The 21845-nt window shown below is 43.9% G+C and overlaps 1 protein-coding gene across 2 annotated transcripts in view; it reads left to right on the top strand.

The window, feature by feature from the left end:
- uvrag (UV radiation resistance associated gene) overlaps nt 1–21845 on the top strand; it is a 105632-nt gene that overhangs the window by 44397 nt on the left and 39390 nt on the right. For both annotated transcript variants that reach the window (XM_034117322.1, XM_034117323.1), the window contains one exon: nt 16929–17004. In XM_034117322.1, the coding sequence (XP_033973213.1) occupies nt 16929–17004 (76 nt within the window). The remainder of the gene's footprint in view (nt 1–16928; nt 17005–21845) is intronic.

The following is a 21845-nucleotide window of genomic DNA, read 5'->3' as shown; positions in this document are numbered from 1 at the left end:
GTATAAATCCCCATACTACCCTAAAATCCAGACTTTGAAAAGATGTTGGCATGTTTGTGTCTATTCTGATGAGAACAACATAGTGAATGAGAGGAGGTGTTTGTGTATCAAAAACTAAAATGCAATGGAGAGATTGTCAGAAGTATTTAGCATGTTCCTCACTTCTACCAGCAGCGTCTGGGGTTTTGAGGTCGATCCCTACCTTGCAAAGTAAAACAATGTGGTTGCTTGGCAAAAAAAACATATCATTCCAATTTTATTTCTTGTAAATGTATAACTTTAATCTGAAAATTCCTTCTTTTCCCCCGACCAAATGTATAACTTTGTCAAAATATAATATTTATTTTTCTCGTGATCTTCCTATTTGATTTCATAAAATATATATTTTTTCGTTTTTCTCAATTCACGACGTTGGTGTTTGAAATAATGAATTTATTAAAAAAATATTGCCCCCCTCACATGGCTTTAAAAAATAAAAACGTATAAAAATCCCCTCACTCCATATACAGATATAAAATAATCCGATGCTAAATGCAGAGAAACCTCAATACATAAAAAAAGCACATCTCACCCTTTCACTACATACCTGCATAGCTTGGCTGGGAGGTGCTGTCTGTCGTTATCTGTTTGTTTCGCCCATGGTAACAACGCGTTCTTCTTTTTTTACTCCGATGTTCAGAGTATGGAGCTCTGCTGAGGGTGTAAATCAAAGTGCCCGTTTAGAACACATGCTTCTGTCACACCCTCGGGCTGTAAGCACTTTGCTTCCTATCCTCACCGCATTATATCATTTTTGTTGAATCAAACTATTCATGATTGAAACTACTATGTTGACATGGAGAGAAGCAAATGAGAAAGCAAGAATCTAACCTCACCTGGGGCTTTGTCAGGGTCGTTTGTCATGAAGTGCACAGGCACTGTTATTACAGCAGGCACGTCGTAATGAAATTATTATTTTTGTATGTTATTCTCTTGTAACTATGCATCAAGGTAGAATAAAAAATCCCTGCTGCGTTATGATAATTGCACGCTTGGGACAGTCAGCCCAGCTATGCACCTTCCACACATACTGACATTCCACACATGCGAGCGCCTCTTCAGTCAGCGTTGGATGGAGAGTGAGGAGGTAGATTATACTGTAATCAGCAGTGTTACTAATAGGCGTGGATGTGGCTTAATATGATTGCCCCCTTTGAGTTGGAGTGAGAAGTCTGGTATGTTCTTGGACAGTAAAAGTATAAAGATGAAAATTGCAGAGTCAGGCTTGCACTCGTCAGCTATTACCTTATGCTCATCATTTAGCTTCTGCTGTGCAGGGCGTTGTTGCCATCAGCAAAATATCAGCGGTCTTTTTTATTTTTGTTTAAAAAATAAATATGAATCCTGTTTATTGCTCAGAACCTGGCCCGGTTCTGGACTACTTTGCATGGGATTGTAGTAAGAGATGTTGGTTCATCTACGACTGGTGTTTATATTAGTGTTATTTAGGACTCTTAGCTGTAATGCCCTGTTTTTATTTGTATCTAAAGCGCAGATCTAGGCCCATCTAAACAGATATGGGTACTTCAGGAACGGTTGTTAGCCTTGTATTGTGTGAGCAGTCTGCTGTGTTCTTCAGGTGTCTGTCAAGTATTGAGCTGGGCTTGTTTAAAGCCTGAAGTAGGCTCATTATAGTAAATCATTTAAAGTGGTAGGAGAAGAGAAGCAGGCCACATGGCGGTGGGAAATCAGGTGATTATAACAGGACTGCAGACCAGAAGCCTCACTTTGTTTTTATTCTCACCTTTTTAATGTAACAGGAGCGTGGCAGACATTTGCCAACTATGGGTGTAACCCTGTGATGTAGCGAAACACAAACAATTCAAGATTGACACCATGTCTCCAGCTGACCTGCTCACTGCAGTCAAGGTGTGTTGTCAAAGTGAACAGCTGATCTGGGTTCAGCTACAGTACCATCCAGTTGGGCTGCTGGTGCTGCTGGACAGGACTGTCTGAGACAATTTTGTCTCAGACAGTATAAAGATGTTTCTCAAAGGTCAGACTGACATGCATTTTACATTTTAAACAGTTTTTGGTTTAATGTCATATCCCTTCACGTCTATAATGTTAATGTAATAGAATAGACGTTGTTTTATTCTATTTATTTACCTTTTATTTTCATTTTATTCCAAAATGGATTAATTGTCACATTATCATGCACATGAGCTGTAGAAATATTTTTAAATAACTGATTTTGAATCCGTATTACAATAAACATTTTACAAATGTCATTTCTTGTCACCGCTCATGATCATCTCTGAAAATATGGATTTAAAAAAAATGTATTTGTTTAAGAATCTCCACAATCATTTCACATTTTTAGGAACCAAACCAACAACTGCAAACTAGGTGAGTGAAGTTCTGTCCTATCTGCCCTGTCTGAACTCCCTGATTGTACAGAGCAAAGCAGCTGGGTAGCTCGTGTGTATCTTCTCCAGGCTCTGGAATAGTTTGGCCTCCCATAGCAAGGGTCAACACGTTTACCAGTATCTCTTTGTGCTGTACTCTCATTCCATAACAAGTGACCGCTTATCCCCTGTTGAAGCATGTGGGAATAACGTGTAAATCAGCACTGACACTTTCACATCCAGATGTGTCATACTTAAAAAGACAAACAGCTGGGAGAAAGTGTCTGAGAAAAAGAGAGACATTATCACACAACACAATGATTGAGCGACTATCTCTCTGTGTGGGTCATTGTGTCATGACAACAGCTGGAGAGGCTCAATAGGAGTCCCTTCACACATTTCCATCCTACCATGCAGGATATCTACGCCAGTGTCCAGCAGCAGAAAAGAAACTGGTAGGCTGTGTGGCTTTAAAAGGCACCACAAACCAGCATCTCCCTAAGGTGTCCCTGAGTGGGGCCAAACGCTCCAGAAAATGTTCACCCCCTCCTCCATATGTTTATGACCCCTGAGGTCCCAACGGGCTCCAGACAAAGCAAAATGATGTGTGGGGAGACGGAAAGCAACTCGCCGGGCTCTAAAAGTGCACAGAAAAGGGGTGATTAAAGTGTCGGAAAGAGGCAGCCCGTGGTGATAAGTGAGGTGGCATGGGATCAGTTTTCTCAGAGCGTGGCAGGATTAGCAAGCAGTCAGTCAACTGTAATGGGGTGCACATAGGAACCGTATGGCATTTTAGGTGCATGCTGCACTCTAGGCCCCTGGTAAATGGTAATTGTCCTGACCCTACTTTTGCAAAGTGATGAATCTTTATGGAGTTCTTAGATGACTCCATGCATCCATAAGTAGCGCTTATCCACCCTTTGTATTGGCTATGCTGCAATACCTAGAGATCCACATTTCAGTAGCTGAGATATTCAATCATGTTATTGTCCAACATAAAATCCCTCATATTAATTCTCAGAGTTATGGGTGTAGTTGAGCAAGTCAAATTCCTTCTGCCTTGCCTGTTACATGAAGTGTTACAAGTATTGGGTCTTCAGTGTAGTGTGAAGAATGTGAATATATTTCACCTTTTGAGTCATTTTATTCCTTTACATCTGCAGAAGTGAGTGATGCCTGACTTGTTTCATACGGGCTAATATGTTGCCACATTAAAAGGCATGTGTTGATCTGAATAATGTTACCCTCCTGAGTGTAAAACTGGTCTCGCTGGAATGTTTGAGAGTAAGGTGTTGAATATGACTGCTCTTTTTGGCACTCCTGTATGATTTGGCTTGGGATCACATTCAAAAACATTTTCTGAAATCAGCGTGCTCTAACGCCATGTTGCGCCCACATTTTGTCCTGCCGAGAGCCCGGTTCCAGTGTTTCTGATTGCTTTGGGGATAACCAGAGAGATGCGATCCAGATGTCCGTTGTCTGATTGAGTCCAGAGCCCGGCCATTAAAAAGCAAGCGCTGCCTCATATAGGCCAAAGTATTACAGCAAATCAGTTTCTTTAGTGTTCTTTATCACAGCTGAAGGAAAAAAGGATGTAAGTGGGATTTACACATCACTGCTTGGTTCAAGCACAAAATAAACTGTTGGTGGAGGCCAGCTTAAGACGAGAGGAACCTGTGGGCTCCAAGAAAAGAGGTTATTGTACCTGGGCTTCAGGGGTCTCATGTCTCTTCACATGGACTATGTGCTGAGAGCAGAGGGGAACTAAACTAACCTGTCCTGTACAGCAATGGTTCCCAACCTGGGGGGCGCACCCCCCTTGGGGGGTGCCAAAAATCGCAGGGGGTGCGCCAGGCCTCAGATTATTTGAGGCCTAATATCATATTTAGACTTTTTTTTTTTGTAACTTTTTTTTTTTTTTTAACATATAATTGTTACACAGTACATGATTGTATACATTGCAATAAACGTATAAAAAATAATTGGTTAATTCATTTTAATAAAAATTCAAGTTAGTAGCTATAAAGGCATAAAAATATATAATAATAAATAATAATAATATAAATGTTTCTTCTGCCCGTAAAGTGTCCAAACCGGGCTTGTCTGGATAAGCGCATTTTGAAAACATAGTCATTGTCCATGCCGGTTTCAGTTGGATTATTTGTCACAGTTGCTCCGATCAGATCGGTCTCCTCCATTTTGTCGATTATTTACGACTTTTGAATCCACATAAACACATTGGCAAAATCCGGCTTACTTTGAGCATGTGTTTTAAACAGTTTAATCCCTTTGCGAATTGTTTCCACTTGCGCCGTCCTTTAATTTCTTCATACAGCGGGCATCCAAATGAATTAATCCTGAGTCCAATAACCATCAAAGTCTCTCCAATAGTGCTCCTTAATTACGCTTTCATCCTCCTTTAACAAAATACTTCACATTCATCCAGTTTGTGACAGTAGTTGTAGCATTTTTGAGACTTTTAAACTTGAATTACCGCTGTTGCCTTGTCTGTTGCCCCCAGAGGGGGCGCAACTTCCAACAGGAGTAATTTGGGGGGGCTCTCGGGAAAAAGGTTGGGAACCCCTGCTGTACAGCAATGGCAGGGAAAGCAGTGACATCCTGCTGAAAGTTTGGCAATCAGTTAAGGCAATTAAGTAGCTAAAGTTAAAAGGGTGAGTTCACCCAAGTTACACGCGTGCAGAGGCTTTCTATCTTAGTAGTAGATATCTAGCCATGCAGATAGACTTTTTTTTTTAATCTCTTGGTTTTCAAATATCTGGTACCAAGCCAAAATGGTACAGTGTGGGTCATGGCATTTTGGCACCTGATCAGTATTCTCTTTCTACATGTGTCCTCTGTTAAATCTCCAACTGGAACACAAGATCTGTAGTTATCACAACTTTTAAACTCATGTGCTGTTATCAATTACATTTAGTATTAGTATATAATTAGCATTTCATGGTGTTCTATGTGTTTCTATAACATACTGCACGGCACTACTAACTTCAAGTTTAATACAGCTGAGGTTCTTCTTCTTACACTCTATTTCTCTCCCTTGTTCTGTCACATACTGTAGTTACTGTTCTTCATAGAAGAGATGAAAGAGGTTATCAACTTAATATTAACATTTAAACAAATTCCAACAAATATCTCATTCTTTAGATCTGATTAACTACAAAGGCACTCTGGGACTGCACTGGACGTTTACTTGTCTTTTGAGATTGTCTGATATATTACTCAAGGACAGTGGAAGGACTGCTGTGTTTATAAAAGCTCTAAAGATGTAGAGGAGTCTTCTCTACATTGACATGTTAGTTTCATATGCAGCCCTTCATCTTGGAGCCCTGCTGTGACGTCTATTTGATCAGTCTTCCATATTTTATTTAAAAGATAACGAGAAGCATCTGTGCTGAATGGCTCTCTGACGGATGCATTGGGTTGAAGGGAGTGGCCCCGCCAGCTGAGAGCCTCTCATGGTGTATTATTGTTCATAGATTGAGGATGTGAGAGCCATTAACAGCCTTTTGATTTATGATGGAAATATTTGACAGATATATTTGAGTTATAGTGTTATTTATGAAATATTATTTTTAGAACTATTAAGATATTTATTTGAGCTAATATTTTTATAATTATGATTCTTCACCTAACCTCATGTGACTTCAGAATGCTTAAAACCCAGCATTAGCCACTTCAGAGGGGAACCATTATTGTACCAGTATTACAGCTTTCACATCAACAACTTGATTGATTGGGACATGGTGTAATTTAGCTCCTGAGCATGATAACAACGAAGTTATCATATCTCCCAGTGAAGCTGACTGCAATGGCAACTACTACATGTGTAACTTCAATACGCCACCAAATCTCATCTTATTGTTATATTTCACACAGGCTCCGCCCTCTACTGGACTCTATGGGTACTACTCTCTATCATGCTATGCGGGCATTCACCTACTGAGTTGCATAAACGTAGCCGGCCAATCGGGGCGAGCCTACCTGAATGCGCGCGCAGGCCCACAGTATATAAGGCGGCTACGCCTCCCGACTGTCATCCTTTTTCTCTTCAGCGAGCAGCAACAACTGAAGCTAAACGTAAAAGAAGATAAAGAAATAGGAAAATAATATGGACTCACCACTCCTTGAATGCCCTGGCTTAATTGCGGGCGCTGATCCCCACCGCTTGTGCTTCGAGTGTTTGGGGCCCGACCACGCTGTGGAGGGCATCAAACATTCTCCGTCATGCAGTGCATGTCGTGCGCTCCCGCGGCTCAGACGCCAACATCGCCTGGAACATTTCCAGGCGCATTATGCCTCGCCCGCCGGACGAGGCGCAGGACCAGGAGGAGCTCGAGGTGGTGGAAATGGAGGACCAGGAGGTGGCCAAGGAGGTGCCATTTGTGTTCGCCATTCCGGCGGGCCGGGCCGGGCGGCCCCGTTTGTCGACGAGGAGGAAGACGAGGACTTCTCGATGTCGGGCGCTTCTGGGTCCGGCATCCACGAGGGTCCACCGCGCAGGTCTGCCCGTCAGGATTTCCCGCTGGTGATGGCCATGGCGGCGGAGCGTGTGGGTCTACCGCTCCCCCCTCCGCTACCACCCAAACCGGTGAGCCGCCTCTGTCAGGGGTTTTATGGCCCGGTTCAGCCAACCCAGCCGGCCTTTGTTTCGCCCCCGTTGCCGGATATCTGGCAGTGTGTGGAGGCGACGTGGTGGCACCCTCTGAAAACGAGGGCTCCGGTGGCTGGCATGGCGGGATTGCTCAGGGTGCAGGGCCACACGGACACAGCTGGGGGGCGGGTTCAATACCAGCACATAACTGGGGCTAGTGCAGCCGGGCGATTGGTTCACAACCATAGACCTGAAGGACGCTTACTTTCATGTGGAAATTGCTCCAAAGCACAGAAAGTATTTGCGTTTCGCCTTCCAGGGGGTAGCCTACGAGTACAACAGACTACCGTTCGGCTACTCCCTATCCCCACGCACGTTCAGCAAATGTGTGGCCACAGCGCTTCAGTCGCTGCGCGACCATGGCATGAGGGTGTTCTTTTATCTAGATGACCTCATAGTCATGGCCAGGTCCAGGGAATGGGCAATGTTTCACACAGCCCAATTGATCCTACACCTAACCAAGTTGGGTTTTGCGGTCAATTGGAAGAAGAGCTGCCCCATACCTCACCAGCAGGTAGAATGTTTTGCTCGATGCAGGTAGACTGCGTGCCTCCCTGACAGAAAGCAGACAGGCATCCCTGCTTCGGGCAGTTTGCAAACTGTGTCAGGGGGCGACGGTGACAGCTTTGACCATCATACAGACTTTGGGTCTCATGGCGGCTGCTCACTTCGTGGTGCCACTCGGATTATTGCATACACGTCGCCTGCAGAGGTGGTTTATCGGCCTTCGTTCAGATCCCAAGAGGCACAAACGACGTCTGGTGACCATCCCCCCCTCAGTGGAGGGCAACCTCAGATTCTGGGGGTCCCCAGAGCATCTGCGGAGGGGGACTCCACTGGGGCAAGTGACCTCCTACATCACGGTCTTCACAGACGCACCCTTGACAGGATGGGGGGGAACCTGCCTAGAGAAAGCTGTAGGCGGTGGCTGGCCTCTGACAGAGGCTCGCCACAGCAACCTCCTAGAGCTGCAGGCAGTAATGTTGGTCCTCCAGCATTTCAAACCCTTAATACAGGGCAAACATGTGCTAGTGAGGAGCGACAACCGCACCACAGTGGTGTACATCAACAGGCAGGGCGGAGTCTGCTCCGTAGCCTTGTTGACCGCAGCAGAGAACCTGTGGTTGTGGGCTTCACAGAATGTGTTGTCTCTAAGGGCCCTGCACATCCCGGGGCGGGAGAACGGGGGGGCCCGACCTCATGTCAAGAGGCGGGCCCCTGCCAGACGAGTGGAGGCTTCAACCGGAGATGGTGAAACAGGTCTGGACTCAGTTCGGGAGAGCAGAGGTGGACCTGTTCGCCAACCGGCGCAACAGCCACTGTGCCCTGTGGTTTTCCCTGGCTCGGCAGGACAATCCGCCCTTGGGGGTGGACGCATTTGCACACGAGCCATGGCCAAGAAAGCTGCTTTACGCCTTTCCACCGCTGCATCTCATTCCCCCCCTCCTGGAGAGGGTGAGACGGAAACGTCTGTCAGTCATCCTAGTGGCCCCAGGACGCGGAGGTGACACAGATGATAGTGGGCCATCCCTGGACAATTCCTCAGGTCTGGGGGGCGCTGTCTCAGGAAGCAGGTGCAATAGGGGCGTTACCCAATCTGGGCCAACCTGTCTAGGCTTGGCTCCTGAGAGGGACAGGCTGAGACAGGTGGGGCTTTCTGACAACGTTATTCAGACTATCCAGGCAGCAGGAGCAGGATCCACCACAGCCTGTTACAGGCCGAAGTGGGCGGGATTCCAGCGATGGTGTGAAGAAAGGAGTCTCGAGCCTCTATCGTGTACGTTGGGCTCTATTCTGTCCTACTTACAGATATTGGTGGACAGGGGGCTGGCTCATTCCACAATTAAGGTGTATGCAGCAGCCATTTCGTCCTGCCATGAGGGATTTGGCGGCAGGTCAGCCTTCAGTCAGCCGCTTATGTCGCGGTTTTTGCAGGGGGTCAGGAGACAGCGCCCAGTAGTGCACGCCTCCTCCCCGCAATGGGACCTGCCGTTGGTGCTCGAGGCTCTGGTCACAGAACCATTTGAGCCTCTGGAGCTCTCCTCCCTGAAAGCACTGTCATGGAAGACAGCGTTGCTACTTGCCTTGACTTCGGCCAAGAGAGTGTCCGAGCTGACCGCTCTGTCGGTGCACCCAAGCTGCTTTTTGATCCGGGGTGACCGTAGCGGGGCGACACTCAGACCGCACCCCTCCTTTGCTCCCAAGAGCCTAAGGAGTTCGTTCAGGTCAAGGGCTATTCAGTTAGGTGGCTTTAATCTTCCACCCCATATTGGGGCCAGGGAGGCTAAATTGCACCTCCTCTGCCCGGTGCGTGCGCTGGCATGTTATGTCGAGCGCACGGCTGCCATTAGGCGCATTGAACAGCTGTTTGTGTGCTTTGGGGATGGTGTGGCTAAATTTTTTCCATGCACACTCTACACGAGGTAAGCGTGTGTGAGTGTGCCTTATCCAAGCTGTGGCCCCGACTTCTCCACGGTTACAACCGGATGGGAGGAAGTGGGGGTGCGGTGGCTGTTAACCAAAGGCTGGTCAGGGGCAGTGTGATGGGTCGATGTTGTTGGACGACAGGGCGTTTATACATCGGGGCTCCACCCACTGTACCCATAGAGTCCAGTAGAGGGCGGAGCCTGTGTGATATATAACGGGGGGTTACGTATTGTAACCCTAGTTATATAAGCACAGGCGGAGCCCTCTACCTGGGGGCCCTGTCTTTCCTATGCCGCTCGCTGAAGAGGGTGTAGGATGACAGTCGGGAGGCGTAGCCGCCTTATATACTGTGGGCGTGCGCGTGCATTCAGGTAGGCTCGCCCCGATTGGCCGGCTACGTTTATGCAACTCAGTAGATGAATGCCCGCATAGCATGTTATAGAGTAGTACCCATAGAGTCCAATAGAGGGCTCCGCCTGTGCTTATATAACTTGGGTTGCAATACGTAACCCCCCGTTTTGACTCAGAGCCCCATATTGTGCCTTTTACTCAATGAACAAAAAACACCATGTGAAAGTTTGAAGCCGAAAACACGACTAAATGTTTACTGAGAAGAGGTGTCATTTTCTCAGATGACTGCCCCCCCCCCCCCCCCCCCCCCTCCTGGCCTGTTGAAACCATGTAGGTTTAGGGCACTTACTGTTTTGCTTTGCTTTTATGGCACGGAGATAGATACTTCCGATCATTTATCATCAAAGCAAAGTGAACATTTTGATCTATATCACCAGCGTTACTGCATACCTTTTCTACCGTTTAGCTCAAAGGATAGCCCAAGGACACTCCTACAGAACCGCTTGCCTGGCTGCAGACTCTTAGTCTTAGTAAAGCTATGATCATGAGAATTGGTGTTGACCAGAGACTGCCAAGAGGTTGAAGTATTAATCCTAAACGGGTGTTATAATCTTTTGATTTGAGGTTCGATAGCATGTCATTATTTAAATAATGTGTTAGGGATGCAGTGATGTCTGCTCTGGCTTAGGTTTTTGGCAAGAGAACAGTATGTAGGTCAGATTGAGCTCCTCTGCATGTGATTAAAACAATGGAATAAAAAACAAAAGGAAAGGGGAAAAATTAGAGTTCAGGGGTTGGGAGCTGGGGTCAGCAGACCCCTGGATATTCTTAAGAGCCGTGATGAAAACTCAGTATGACAGAGCGAGCAACCACCACATCACTCGGGAGACTTTAAGCAGCACACACCAAGATGGCGAAACAGTTATACTGGGGTCCTAAGTGCAGCAGCGGCCATTAAATAGCATTCACTGACAGATGGTCTGTGTAATCATTTCTCAGATATTGAAAATTACAGCTCACTGTGATTTATATAGTAACCACTGCAATTAGAGCCTTGACAGTTGCAAGGCAGGTGTTTTTTTTTTAGTGGGCCGACATGATTTATGGCCCTGTGCCGTTTGAGATCGCACATTAAAGACATTGTGACACTCACAAGCACCCCCCCCCCCCCACCATTAAAACAGGGGTGTGCACATACTGGCCAAGCCTTGTCTCAACTATGCGAGCCAGAACTGTTGTTTTGCACATTTGGCGTATTAATTAGGATGTCTAAACAGGCAATCCAACACATGTGGAGACCTCGGCCTGTGTATACATTACTGCAGGTCAGCCGGTCACCAGGAGTCTTCCCACCCTCTTCTCCTGAACCACAGCAAGGCTCAGCACGACCACCCACCTGCAGAGCTGTGTCTTCCTTTATGTGTTTAATACAACGGACCCAAGAGGGAATAAGGAAGTCCACTATACTATAACATGCTTAAATATACATGCTGTCTATGGTTTTCACAAGAGGCCCCCACTGACCTTCTCTAATAGACTGCTTTTAACAGCACTGCCTGTAGAGACTATGGCCAGTTTAACTCAGAAAACAGGACTCCATTTTGGCTCCAGTATTGTGTAAAACTCCAGAAACCAATGTGTTCTCAAACAGGCTGCATGTACAAAGAAACATCCATACACAAACTGGAGTGTTTGGGACATAGTAAACCCATCTTTTCTCTTTGCCCACAAATGTGTCCATTTAACTGCAGGGTATAAAAGACGTCATGTGCTGCTGACACCTGCTCGGAGGCCCCTGGCTCTGCAGTCCTGAGAAAGTGTAGCCAGCGGGGGTGGTGGATCACTCAGAGATGACAGAAGTATAAGTCAGCCAGCTATTACAAGAGCCCTCAACAGGAATAAAAGAAAGGGCAATGAGTGTTTGAAAAGAAATGGACAGGACGAGAAAGCAAAGCACTTCCTATTACTTCATCTCATCATTGTAGCTCTATGTTTATTGGTTGTTCCTAGTCTTCACAAGAGTCCTTCCTTTATATTTGAAAGTTGTCTAGACCGGCTGTTAAAAAGCTGGCGCACATATTCTCACTCATACGTAAAGACAAGGGACTTTCCTGTGAGATGCGGCTTTTGTCTTTTTTTACAATGTGAGGGCTCTGCACTTATAATCACATATCTTGAATGTGCGCAAGAAGCTAGAGCGTGCACGTTAATATCCTGTGGTTAAGAGAAGTCGAGAAGGAAAGAGGAGAGACATTATTTAATGAGAGGGGGGAATAAAAGTGACAGATTTATTTTTGCTGTCTTTTCCTTCTCATCTTTTTGACCAGTGCACACAGAGTTGAATATTAGCTGAATGAAAGCAGATTTGTTTCAGCAATCAGTCTTTTCAATGGACGCTACAGTGAGTGGGTGTGTTGATTATGGAGCCTGTCATATTGGGTTTGCTGTGTTAGTTTCACGGACGTGAGCCTTCAACAGATCTGCCACTGATGGGAGCAGGAGAGGGATGTGCGGACGGAAGAAACGGCTTGATTAAGGAAAGTGAAGAAATATGCTGAGATAGAGATGATTATATTTGATTTATATGTACAACAGAATTAAACAAAATAACTAACAGGATTGCGCACAAGTTGCAAAAGGGAAAGTGATCTCAACAACAGAAAAACACATTCTTACAAGCCAGTGGGAAAGCACAATTAGTGCCACAAACACAATTGTCCAGCCTGTGTGTGAATCTTTCTGCGTTGTGTCTGTTTATTCTGGACAGGGTAGTGATTTGGGCTGCATATTCCTCCAGGGCTGTCATTTATTTCCTCCTGTTTAGTGCAGAGGACTGCTTTAGTTCTGCTGCGGCTGCTGCTGGCTGAGTGATTCAAAATGGCGTTCTGTCTCCTCTTACTCTGATATGCCTTATTTCTCTCTGAGACAAATACCACTTACATTTTTACTTTTGTAGCAGAAATTATATTTATAACTATCTGTCCCCATTTACAGATTTGAACATGTTAAAAGGAAACAAGTTACCAGTGGTGTAAAGTAACTAAGTAGATTTACTCAAGTACAATTTTGAGATAAGTGTACTTTAATTGAGTATTTCAATTCTTTGCTACTTTGTACTTCTACTCTACTACAATTCAGAGTTAAATGGTTTACTTTACTCCCCTACATTTATGTTATACTGTACTTTTAGTTACTTTACAGATGTGGATGAATGATGTGAAATATAATCAAGTGTTAAATCAGACTTTAGTTCCACCTGGAGTAAATCCACAAGCTACCCTGCAGTATACAAAGTCATTCAAACTAGCTGCACCTTTACCAGCTTTGAGAACACTTTCATGATCAATCATTATAAAACATATCATATATATTATTCTGAAATGGACCAATCTGCACAATGACTACTTTTACTTTTGGTACTTTGAGTATATTTTGATGCCAATACTTTTCTACTTTTACTTGAGGAACATTTTCATTGCAGGACTTTTATTTGTAAATGGGTATTTGACTACACTCTGGTACTTCTACTTTGACTTAAGTACAAGATCTGAGTACTTCTCCCGCCTCAGCAAGTTACTTTTTCACACCAAAATGAATTCATTATCTTCATGTTCATTTAATTTGACTTCCTATTTTGACTTCTTGCATTACTGTTTTCTTGATCTACATATATTTTGCTTATTTGGAGCCTTTTCTTGCCAAGTTCCCCTTAGGTACGGCGTTTTCATCTCGGTGTGACAAATCTATCATAGTAGATCATGTATAAAAGTGTGCTGGCTAACCAGATCACATACTGCTTTGTCGCCTCCTCCCTTCCCTCGTCCTCTGCCTTCCTCCCTGGATCCTCCCCGCTGGTGTGTAATAATATATTTGACTTTGCTGGGCGTCCCCGGGAGGAATTCCTGGTGTTTGGTGAACCTGAGTCTCTCCAGTGTGATTTCAGACGCAGTGGACAGCGGTCATTAATCACTTGGCTGTGACGATGTGACTCATGTTTTTGCGTATGTGTGTTGGAAGTAGCTCTGTTTTCCTTTCCCTGAGTGTCCATCAGCAAACAAATCCTATCTGTTGGTGGGGAAGTGATATTGGGAATGCCAGCGGCGCAAGGGGAATGCCTGTTTTGTTGTTCTTCCTCTCTCTGTTAGTTATTTCCTAGTGCTTAGATGTGACCTCTGGCATGTCACTTTCTCCATGGGGCCCTGGCTGCATGTCGGGGATATGGAGGGTCAAAAAGTGGCTGGCTGTGTGGCCCCGAGGCAACAGCGTCTCACTCTTTACTCGCCAGTCTTTAGAAGCAACATCCTGTTAGGAACGTCTAGAATGACCTCCATCTGTTTAGGGTTTACTTCCTAGCTTCCCAAAGTCACAGTGTGAGTGAGGAGGTGTTTACAGTGAGCATGAGGTCACAATGTTGTCTGACATCTCCAGACGGCCTCAGATACGAGTAGGGGAAAACAAACAGATAAAATAAAACAAAATCCTGGGGTTCATGTTATCAAAGTCATATGCTTGTACAGCTGAAATGCTGAAACGTGGGTGTTATCAAAGATTTCAGAGCATCAAGGTCTGAGAGAATCTGGCCTTCAGAGTGTCACATCACATCTGAATCAATACTTGAAGCTGCAGGGTTCCAGTGCTGTTAGCAGGATCTGACCGTAGAGTCCAGTGAAGTGCCAGCGCTGAGGCGTGTGTATTCTGCTGGATTCTCACACTGAGGCAAGCGCCTATAGGTCAGAGTTAAAGGGGGGGGACCCTGTATCTGATCTCACTGAGGATTAACGGAAGACCATGACCTAGTCCCCGGGGGGCACACACACACAGAGGAGGCATGCCGGATGCACATCCTCACCAGTACACACTTACACACACACACATGTGCAAAGCATTCAACACATGTCTGCACATACTGTACAGAACACACACATCAGAGCGCATCTGCTGCTCCTGGCAGCGCTGTCAGGAGACAACAGCCACAGCTAGTTGGACTGGCTGCTAGGGATATACAGTGCCTACGGAAAGTATTCATACCCCTTAACTTTTTTCACATTTTGTTATGTTACAGCCTTATTTCAAAATTGATTAAATTCATTTTTGTTCTCATTATCCCACACACAATACCCCATAATGACAAAGCAAAAACGTTTTTAAATCATCTTTTGCAAACGTGTTAAAAATAATTAAATGAAATATCACATGTACATAAGTATTCACACCCTTTGCTTTGACACTGAAAATTGAGCTCAAGTGCGTCCTGTTTCCACTGATCATCCTTGAGATGTTTCTATAACTTGACTGGAGTCCATCTGTGGTAAATTAAATTGATTGGACATGACTTAGAAAAGAACACACCTGTCTATATGAGGTCCCACAGTTGACAGTGCATATCAGAGCACAAACCATTATATATATGAATTATAACCAAGGGCAAATTGATTTGGTGGTGAAAAGGTGAGGGTTGCATTGACCTCATAAAAAATAATTTTGTCTAAACTTTAGAATTCCTATACTAAAAATAGCAGTTTCTCAAAAATGTCTACGTAGGATAAAATTATGAGATGATTACATTTTGCAAATGCATAAATGTGGGCTTTAACTTAACTGATTGGAGGAAGAATAGCCAACACAAACGAGGTGGTTATCGTTCTATTAATATCCATAATGTCTTTATGACACAGCAGTCAATGATAACATCCATTCTAACAAACCTAACACCAAAAGCAAATGAATACACTGTCATATAAAAGAGAGACAGCCCATTTGAATGAGATGGTGCATGTTATTCTAATTTGTTGACGTTTCTGTGAAGAACTGTGCTGTTGTTTTCCAGTGAGCCTCCCTCACATGGGATCACACAATATCACAAGCTTTATTAGTTAGTTTTCAGAAGTAAAGGCTCATATATACAACAATATTTCCTCTGCTTTTTCGTTCCCTTTTGACATGGCCTCCTGCCACTAACAACAGCTGCTAATGTGGCTCACTGCATGGATGCTGTATCTGTGTGTATGGAAGCTAAATATGGCAGTACCTGGCACTGGTCAAATCTCACGTGTGTTGTTTGAATGTTGTGCTTACAAACAACAGATGTCCTGTTTCAAGTGCAGAAAGGAGTAATGCAAATCCTCTAAGATTGTTTTCCTCCAACTTCTTAACAAGCACTTATTCAATTTTTGGGTGAGAGGTTAAGAGTGGGATTAGGTTTGGGTTACTCTAAATACCTCACCTTCACCTTCAGAGATGGAGTTGAGATAGGTCTGAGATAAGCATTTAGATAGCAAAGGGTCAATGTAAGTATGTTGATGTATGTGTCAGGCCATAGTCCTGCTTGGTTCATGGGACTGTCTTCTCCCAAATATGTAACCCTCCTCAGTGGGAGATCAGCAGACATAAGCACATAATGACAGGAAGGGATGAGTCCAACCTCAAGTCCCCGATAGCAACGATAACGTTCCCTCTACATGTCAGCAAATTCCTCTCTCACCCTTCCCCAACACCCAGGGATATCTTCACAATCCTTCATGAGCAAGTGCCAACTAAGACATCTGACGGGCAACAGTGGGACTTTCCCACCTAAGTAAAAGTTCTCTTTGTTCCTGCTCAGAGGCAGATGGACAGGCTGTTTGGACGCCTCCGCTCCTGTTTGATATTTCAGTTTAACGAGGTAGGGAGGTGGCGTCCGTGGGATGGGATCATAGACCCAGACCCAGCTTCATCAGCAATCTACAAGTGTTAGCGACTGTAAACGCCTCTGGCTACAGGAACGGCCACTTTAATGATGGAAAGAATTCATTGCATATCGTAAAGCCAAAGAGCTACAGTTGTTTCAATCTCCCAAAGTAAAATTAATAAGCAATGGACCCTTTTAATCCCACCATCCTTTATTGACATTTTCACATGGAAAGACCTATAATATGATATGCAGTATGTACATATTGCTGATGTAAGCTTGACTGTGCTTATTTGGAATGTACTGTATGTGTTTCCTGAGTGTCTTAATGCCTTCGTTTCCATACTCTGTTGGCGGTAGATCAGGAGGAATAAATCCCCTGTTCTTGTGTAACACCATGTTTGTCTTTTTCTCCTGTCTTTAACAGATTCCCTTTGTACCCCAGAGGAGAGCGCTTTCATTTTGAATACGGTGTCTACTTACTCAACAAGAACATAGCCCAGGTATGAACACACTCATAGTGCACACATATTTGCTACCAATGAATGAATGGTAAATGGGACAAATGTGAGGATTTGAGGAGAACATTTTCTAAAGAAGAAAAACTCATTTCTATTGTAAGATCATTCTCCTGTTATCCTATTGTCGACCAAAGGGGATTTACTGAAGTGCTTTCAACGAATATACTACATTTGAATAGTAAGAAGTCTGATCATCTGTGGGAAAAAGCAATGCCTCTTGGCCCTTTAATACGCTACAAAATATGAATAGAATTACCTTGAGTAAACAATGCATTTGTTGGGGACTATTTCCACCTGCCAATCTGTGTGTTTGGTAGTATTTTATTGCAGAGAGACTGCATCCGGGACAAAAGCAAACATGAAAGACGACCAAAGTTTGGTCCAGACTGTAATCACATGGGTGGAATGGATTGCAATGGCATTTTATACAGTTGTTAATGTTTCCCTGAACATTGACAATCCTATAACTTAAAGGTGTGCTATCATGCAAAATGCACTTTTTGATGTCTTTTATACATAAATATGTGTCCCCGGTGTGTCAGGGAACTCACAAAGTTTCAGAAAATAAAACCCTCTCTCTTTTCCTCCGTACCCAAATCTCTAAAAACGGGGGTACAACGGAGCTGATCCAGATTTGCGTCCGATATGACGTAATATCAGAGATGTGGGCTGGCTTTACACCCACGGCCCTATCAGAAACGTTGCTATCAGAAACAATGCGCGACGTGTTTTGGAAGTAATATGGTCTTTGTTTACATTAGCAAGCATCGGTAACACTCAGAGCTAACCTGTACTGGAGAGAGTATGTGTAAAAAAGCAGGAAATAAAAAAAGGTACTCACCTTGTGGTAAACCCGCAGGAAAAAAGCATTTGAGCTCCATACTGTTTCAGAAATAATCCTTGAAGTGGTTTGGAACATGATATGGCGTTTCATCACATCTATTTTGCTTATTTGAGCAGAGTAGTCAGCCTGCTCGTCACAGACCTCACTGCTTGCCTTACCGTGCTCCAAAGGGGGCGGGGCCAGCAGCTACAGTCACAGAATCAGACCTTCTCTAACAGGGCTGAAACAGAGGGATATGAGGGATGTCTAAAATGCATGATTTGTTTGGTATTTTGAGCAAAACACATCATAGACATGTTTTTTATATATTTTTATATATATATATATATATATACCATGATAGGAGATCTTTAAGATCTAGCCCCGTCAGGTCAAAATGTAAGTAGTCCAGGACCTTCGACACTAATGACATTGGCCTCATTTGTCAGTAGCACTCTTGCCCATAAACATATGATAGATTAGGCTTGGGCTACACATGTAGCGTACTTGTTGTAATGTCAATAGATTTTTGTTCTTGGTCTTTTCACCGTATTTGTTGATAAGAAGAAAAACAATGGAGTATCACCAGATTTTGAAGGAGCGGATGGTCACAACGTGAAATGTGTCTGCGTGTGCAGCTGACATTTTGTACACAAGTTGAATTAATGCTCTAAATTGGTTTCTCTTTCTCCTCCCATCTCCCATAAACACCTCAGGGGACGGTTGAACCCTTGACCTGTCCCTGCTTATTAAAGTACACCTAATATGTTGACCTTGGTTACTCCCTCCATTCATCCCTCACACAATTTGCATTCCATTGCCTGTTTTCTTCCTCATCCAGGCGAGAATGAAGGGCCTCTCCCCTGAAAAAGACCAGGCAATTAGCGTTAGCAGGTGGCTGACTTCAAACTACTGCACATTGGGAGGTTTAGGTTCGAATGCCAGACCACAAGCTGCTTGCCAATATCCCAATCTGCCATCTTACCGATGACCAGAGTCCAAGTATACCAAAATAAGCCAGATAAGAAAAGATGTTAGACACCAAATGAAAATAATTGCTGTGCAAAACCATAAAAGGGAACGATAAATCAGCGTGTTATTTTACGAATCCAAAATAGAAAACAATATTTTATGTAACGTAGTGTACATGTAGCTTAGTGTAGATTGTACAATGGCAAACTCTATGATGACACTCATCCATCATGTCTGATACATTATAGGTATAGCTATATTTCACACACTTTTCCTTAAGTGGCTGCACTATGTGCACAGCATACACCCTCTGTCTTGGGACCCTTTATCAAGTAAGGAAATCATCTCAAAATATAGTCTTTGACAGGGAAAGAGGAAAAAACCTTTTCAGATTGAAAATAAAAGGGAACACTTTTTAGGACAGACAAAAATAGAGGTTATTTAAAAAAAATATTGTACCTTTCTGTTTGTTATGTTAAAACTGATTCTTAGAATAACTTGGTTTATAAACACACTGAATAGAGTTTATTGCAATTTAGGATAAGTTTTAGGATTTGTTTTAAACCTTAATATCCACATACTGTATGTATGCCCAGAGGAAAAGGATTTTAATATGCATGACACTACTGTATGTCATCTTCTTCACATGTACAACATTTGGCATGCAGTCATCTCAATGCATATTATCGCCTTCAACTCGCATAACCCTCACACATAATCATTTTTATAAAAGCCACACATCATGATCTAACCTATTGAGATTTGGGTTTTATTCATTTTAACAGTCCAATGCACCTCTCCATGCTCACCCTTGCTGAAAGTTTAATTTGACTTCTGATAGAAGGCACATGTAGGTGGCTTGAGGAGAAGTATTCTTTATCTGAATCAGCTTCCTGGTATGAACATTAGTATAATATTTCTGAATTTGTGCTGTCAGTGATGGAGAGATGTCTCCTCTGCTACTCAAGAATGGAACATGTTCGTATGAGCTTCAAAGGAATATATGCACAGCAGGGGGAAATGAGATCCAGATAGTCAAATGTTTTACCTTTTTTCCATGAAACCAATACATAAAGATTCAAATGTAAGGTCTTGAAAACAGATGTAAACCATCAGCTCTAATACAGGTGGGCACATGTGAGAAGTGTGTGATAACTTTGTAGAGGAATCTGTAGGGTGATCATTTTATAATTGACAGCATGACATCTGTGGCTCATTTCTGTCACCCTCATGGACAAAGGGTGCACGGCAAATTAAATATAATCCATGCACACATCAAATAGTTTATTGAACCTGTATTGTAAGGTTACTTATATTTCTACAGTCAGCAATGCTAAAGTTCCCGCTTTTCACAGCTTTGTAAAGCAGCAGTATTTGACGGTATGACATTTCATTGTCCGTCTCATGCATTCCATGTGTGCCTGACTACGTTCACGCTCAGAATGAGTTATCAGGTTGACTCCAAAACAATATAATGGTGCAACAAGAGAGCTCCCGCTCCATGTGATAGTGATAATACACCATTGTTTCAAAAACTGAAGCAGCAGCAAACATGTCACAGTCGATAAAATGGAACCCAGTGCAAACAGAGATTCCTCATGCCTCTTTGGTCGCATATCCAATTCAAATGTGTTCTCCTGCAAGTCTGGGATCACACACGTAATACTGGGAAAGTCTACACAACTGTTTTGAATGGTGGCTGTACTAACCTACACATTGTGGCTGGATCATCTTCTGCTCATATCATTCATGAACAGACAGCATTATAGTTGCAGCATACAGTCTTTATTACCTTTGTTTGTAACTTTTCTTCCTTGTCTTTAATGTTTGTTAAGCGATGCATGTTATGCAGCCTGTTAGATGTCTGGCTGTGTGATATAAAGCAGAGATCTGGTTTCACAGCAGACCGTCTGATTGGCTGGTTTGCTGACGGGCTTGAGCCTGGGTGGGGGACATTAGCTGTCCATCTCTTATTAAATTGCCCTGTGTGGCTGTGTTTGAAAGCGATACAGAGATGCTGGCGAAGGATCAGGGCCGCAGCAGGTCGAGTCTGCTTTGATGTGGCGGAGGGAGAAGTTTGCTTTTATTAGGCTTCATGTCATGAGGCCGGGGGCAAGGCTGGGTCCTGGATCTGAGGTGGTAACACACTCCCAGGTTGCCACCTCGGGTCAATGTGCTTGACAGGAGAAGTAAAGAAAGGCTTCATGGAGATGCAGCCATTCTCAACTGCTCCTTCCTATTTCTTGTGCAATCAGTACATATTGCAAAACGCCTGAGGGACTCATGTTTATGTGGAGTGTTAATATATGTTCTCTTTGGTCCCAGTTGAACTTGTAACAGAAATTAGTTTCTCTTAGCAAAGTTGTTAAATGAATGCCATATTGCCGTCATTTCCTTGAATTAGTTGGCCACAGGTATGTAGCTGGGCCTGAAGTGCAACCACTGGGACACAAACATGTTAAACCTGCCATTCCTCCATTCACAGAGAGAAATTGTCCAAGTGAGTGTGGCTGACTCAAAGGAAATCCAGCAGCCTTTTGTCTGGAGGCACGCCATGTGTTATAGACTCGCACTGTATGTTGTCCACTAGGCTACGTTGTTGTGAAACCAGCATGTGGGGCTGATTAGATGACAACCAATGCTAAGCTAGCTCTTTAGGCGCAGCAATGAGCTCTTAGTCACTAAGCCTGCCGTATCATATGTTGTGGGGCACAGGAAAGCTAGTATTGGAATTCAAACTCAGCAAATGTGTTGTGGCCCGAGCAGATGACCTCTGAGTTAAACTTGATTTGAGTCTACTGGGGAAAGTCGCCTGCAGTCTCCCACCTTCCAAGTCTCAGTGCAATTTTACACCATGACCTGCAGGCAGAGTGCCATTCTGGTGGTCTGAAGCAAACGTCAGAGAGCCGAGAGCCATTAAGAGTGGCAACTGTGGCTCCATAAAACACAGTTATGACTCATGGGGGAGCCTACTGTGTTTAGCGGTTAGTGGAGGTGGCAGCAGCGGAACAGGAGCCGGTTGGGTGGA

The sequence above is a fragment of the Trematomus bernacchii genome, unplaced genomic scaffold, assembly GCF_902827165.1.
Source record: "Trematomus bernacchii unplaced genomic scaffold, fTreBer1.1, whole genome shotgun sequence".
NCBI classification, from domain to species: Eukaryota; Metazoa; Chordata; class Actinopteri; order Perciformes; family Nototheniidae; genus Trematomus; species Trematomus bernacchii.
The sequence above is the reverse complement of the archived record's forward strand: the minus strand, read 5'-3'. Positions and strand labels throughout refer to the sequence as shown.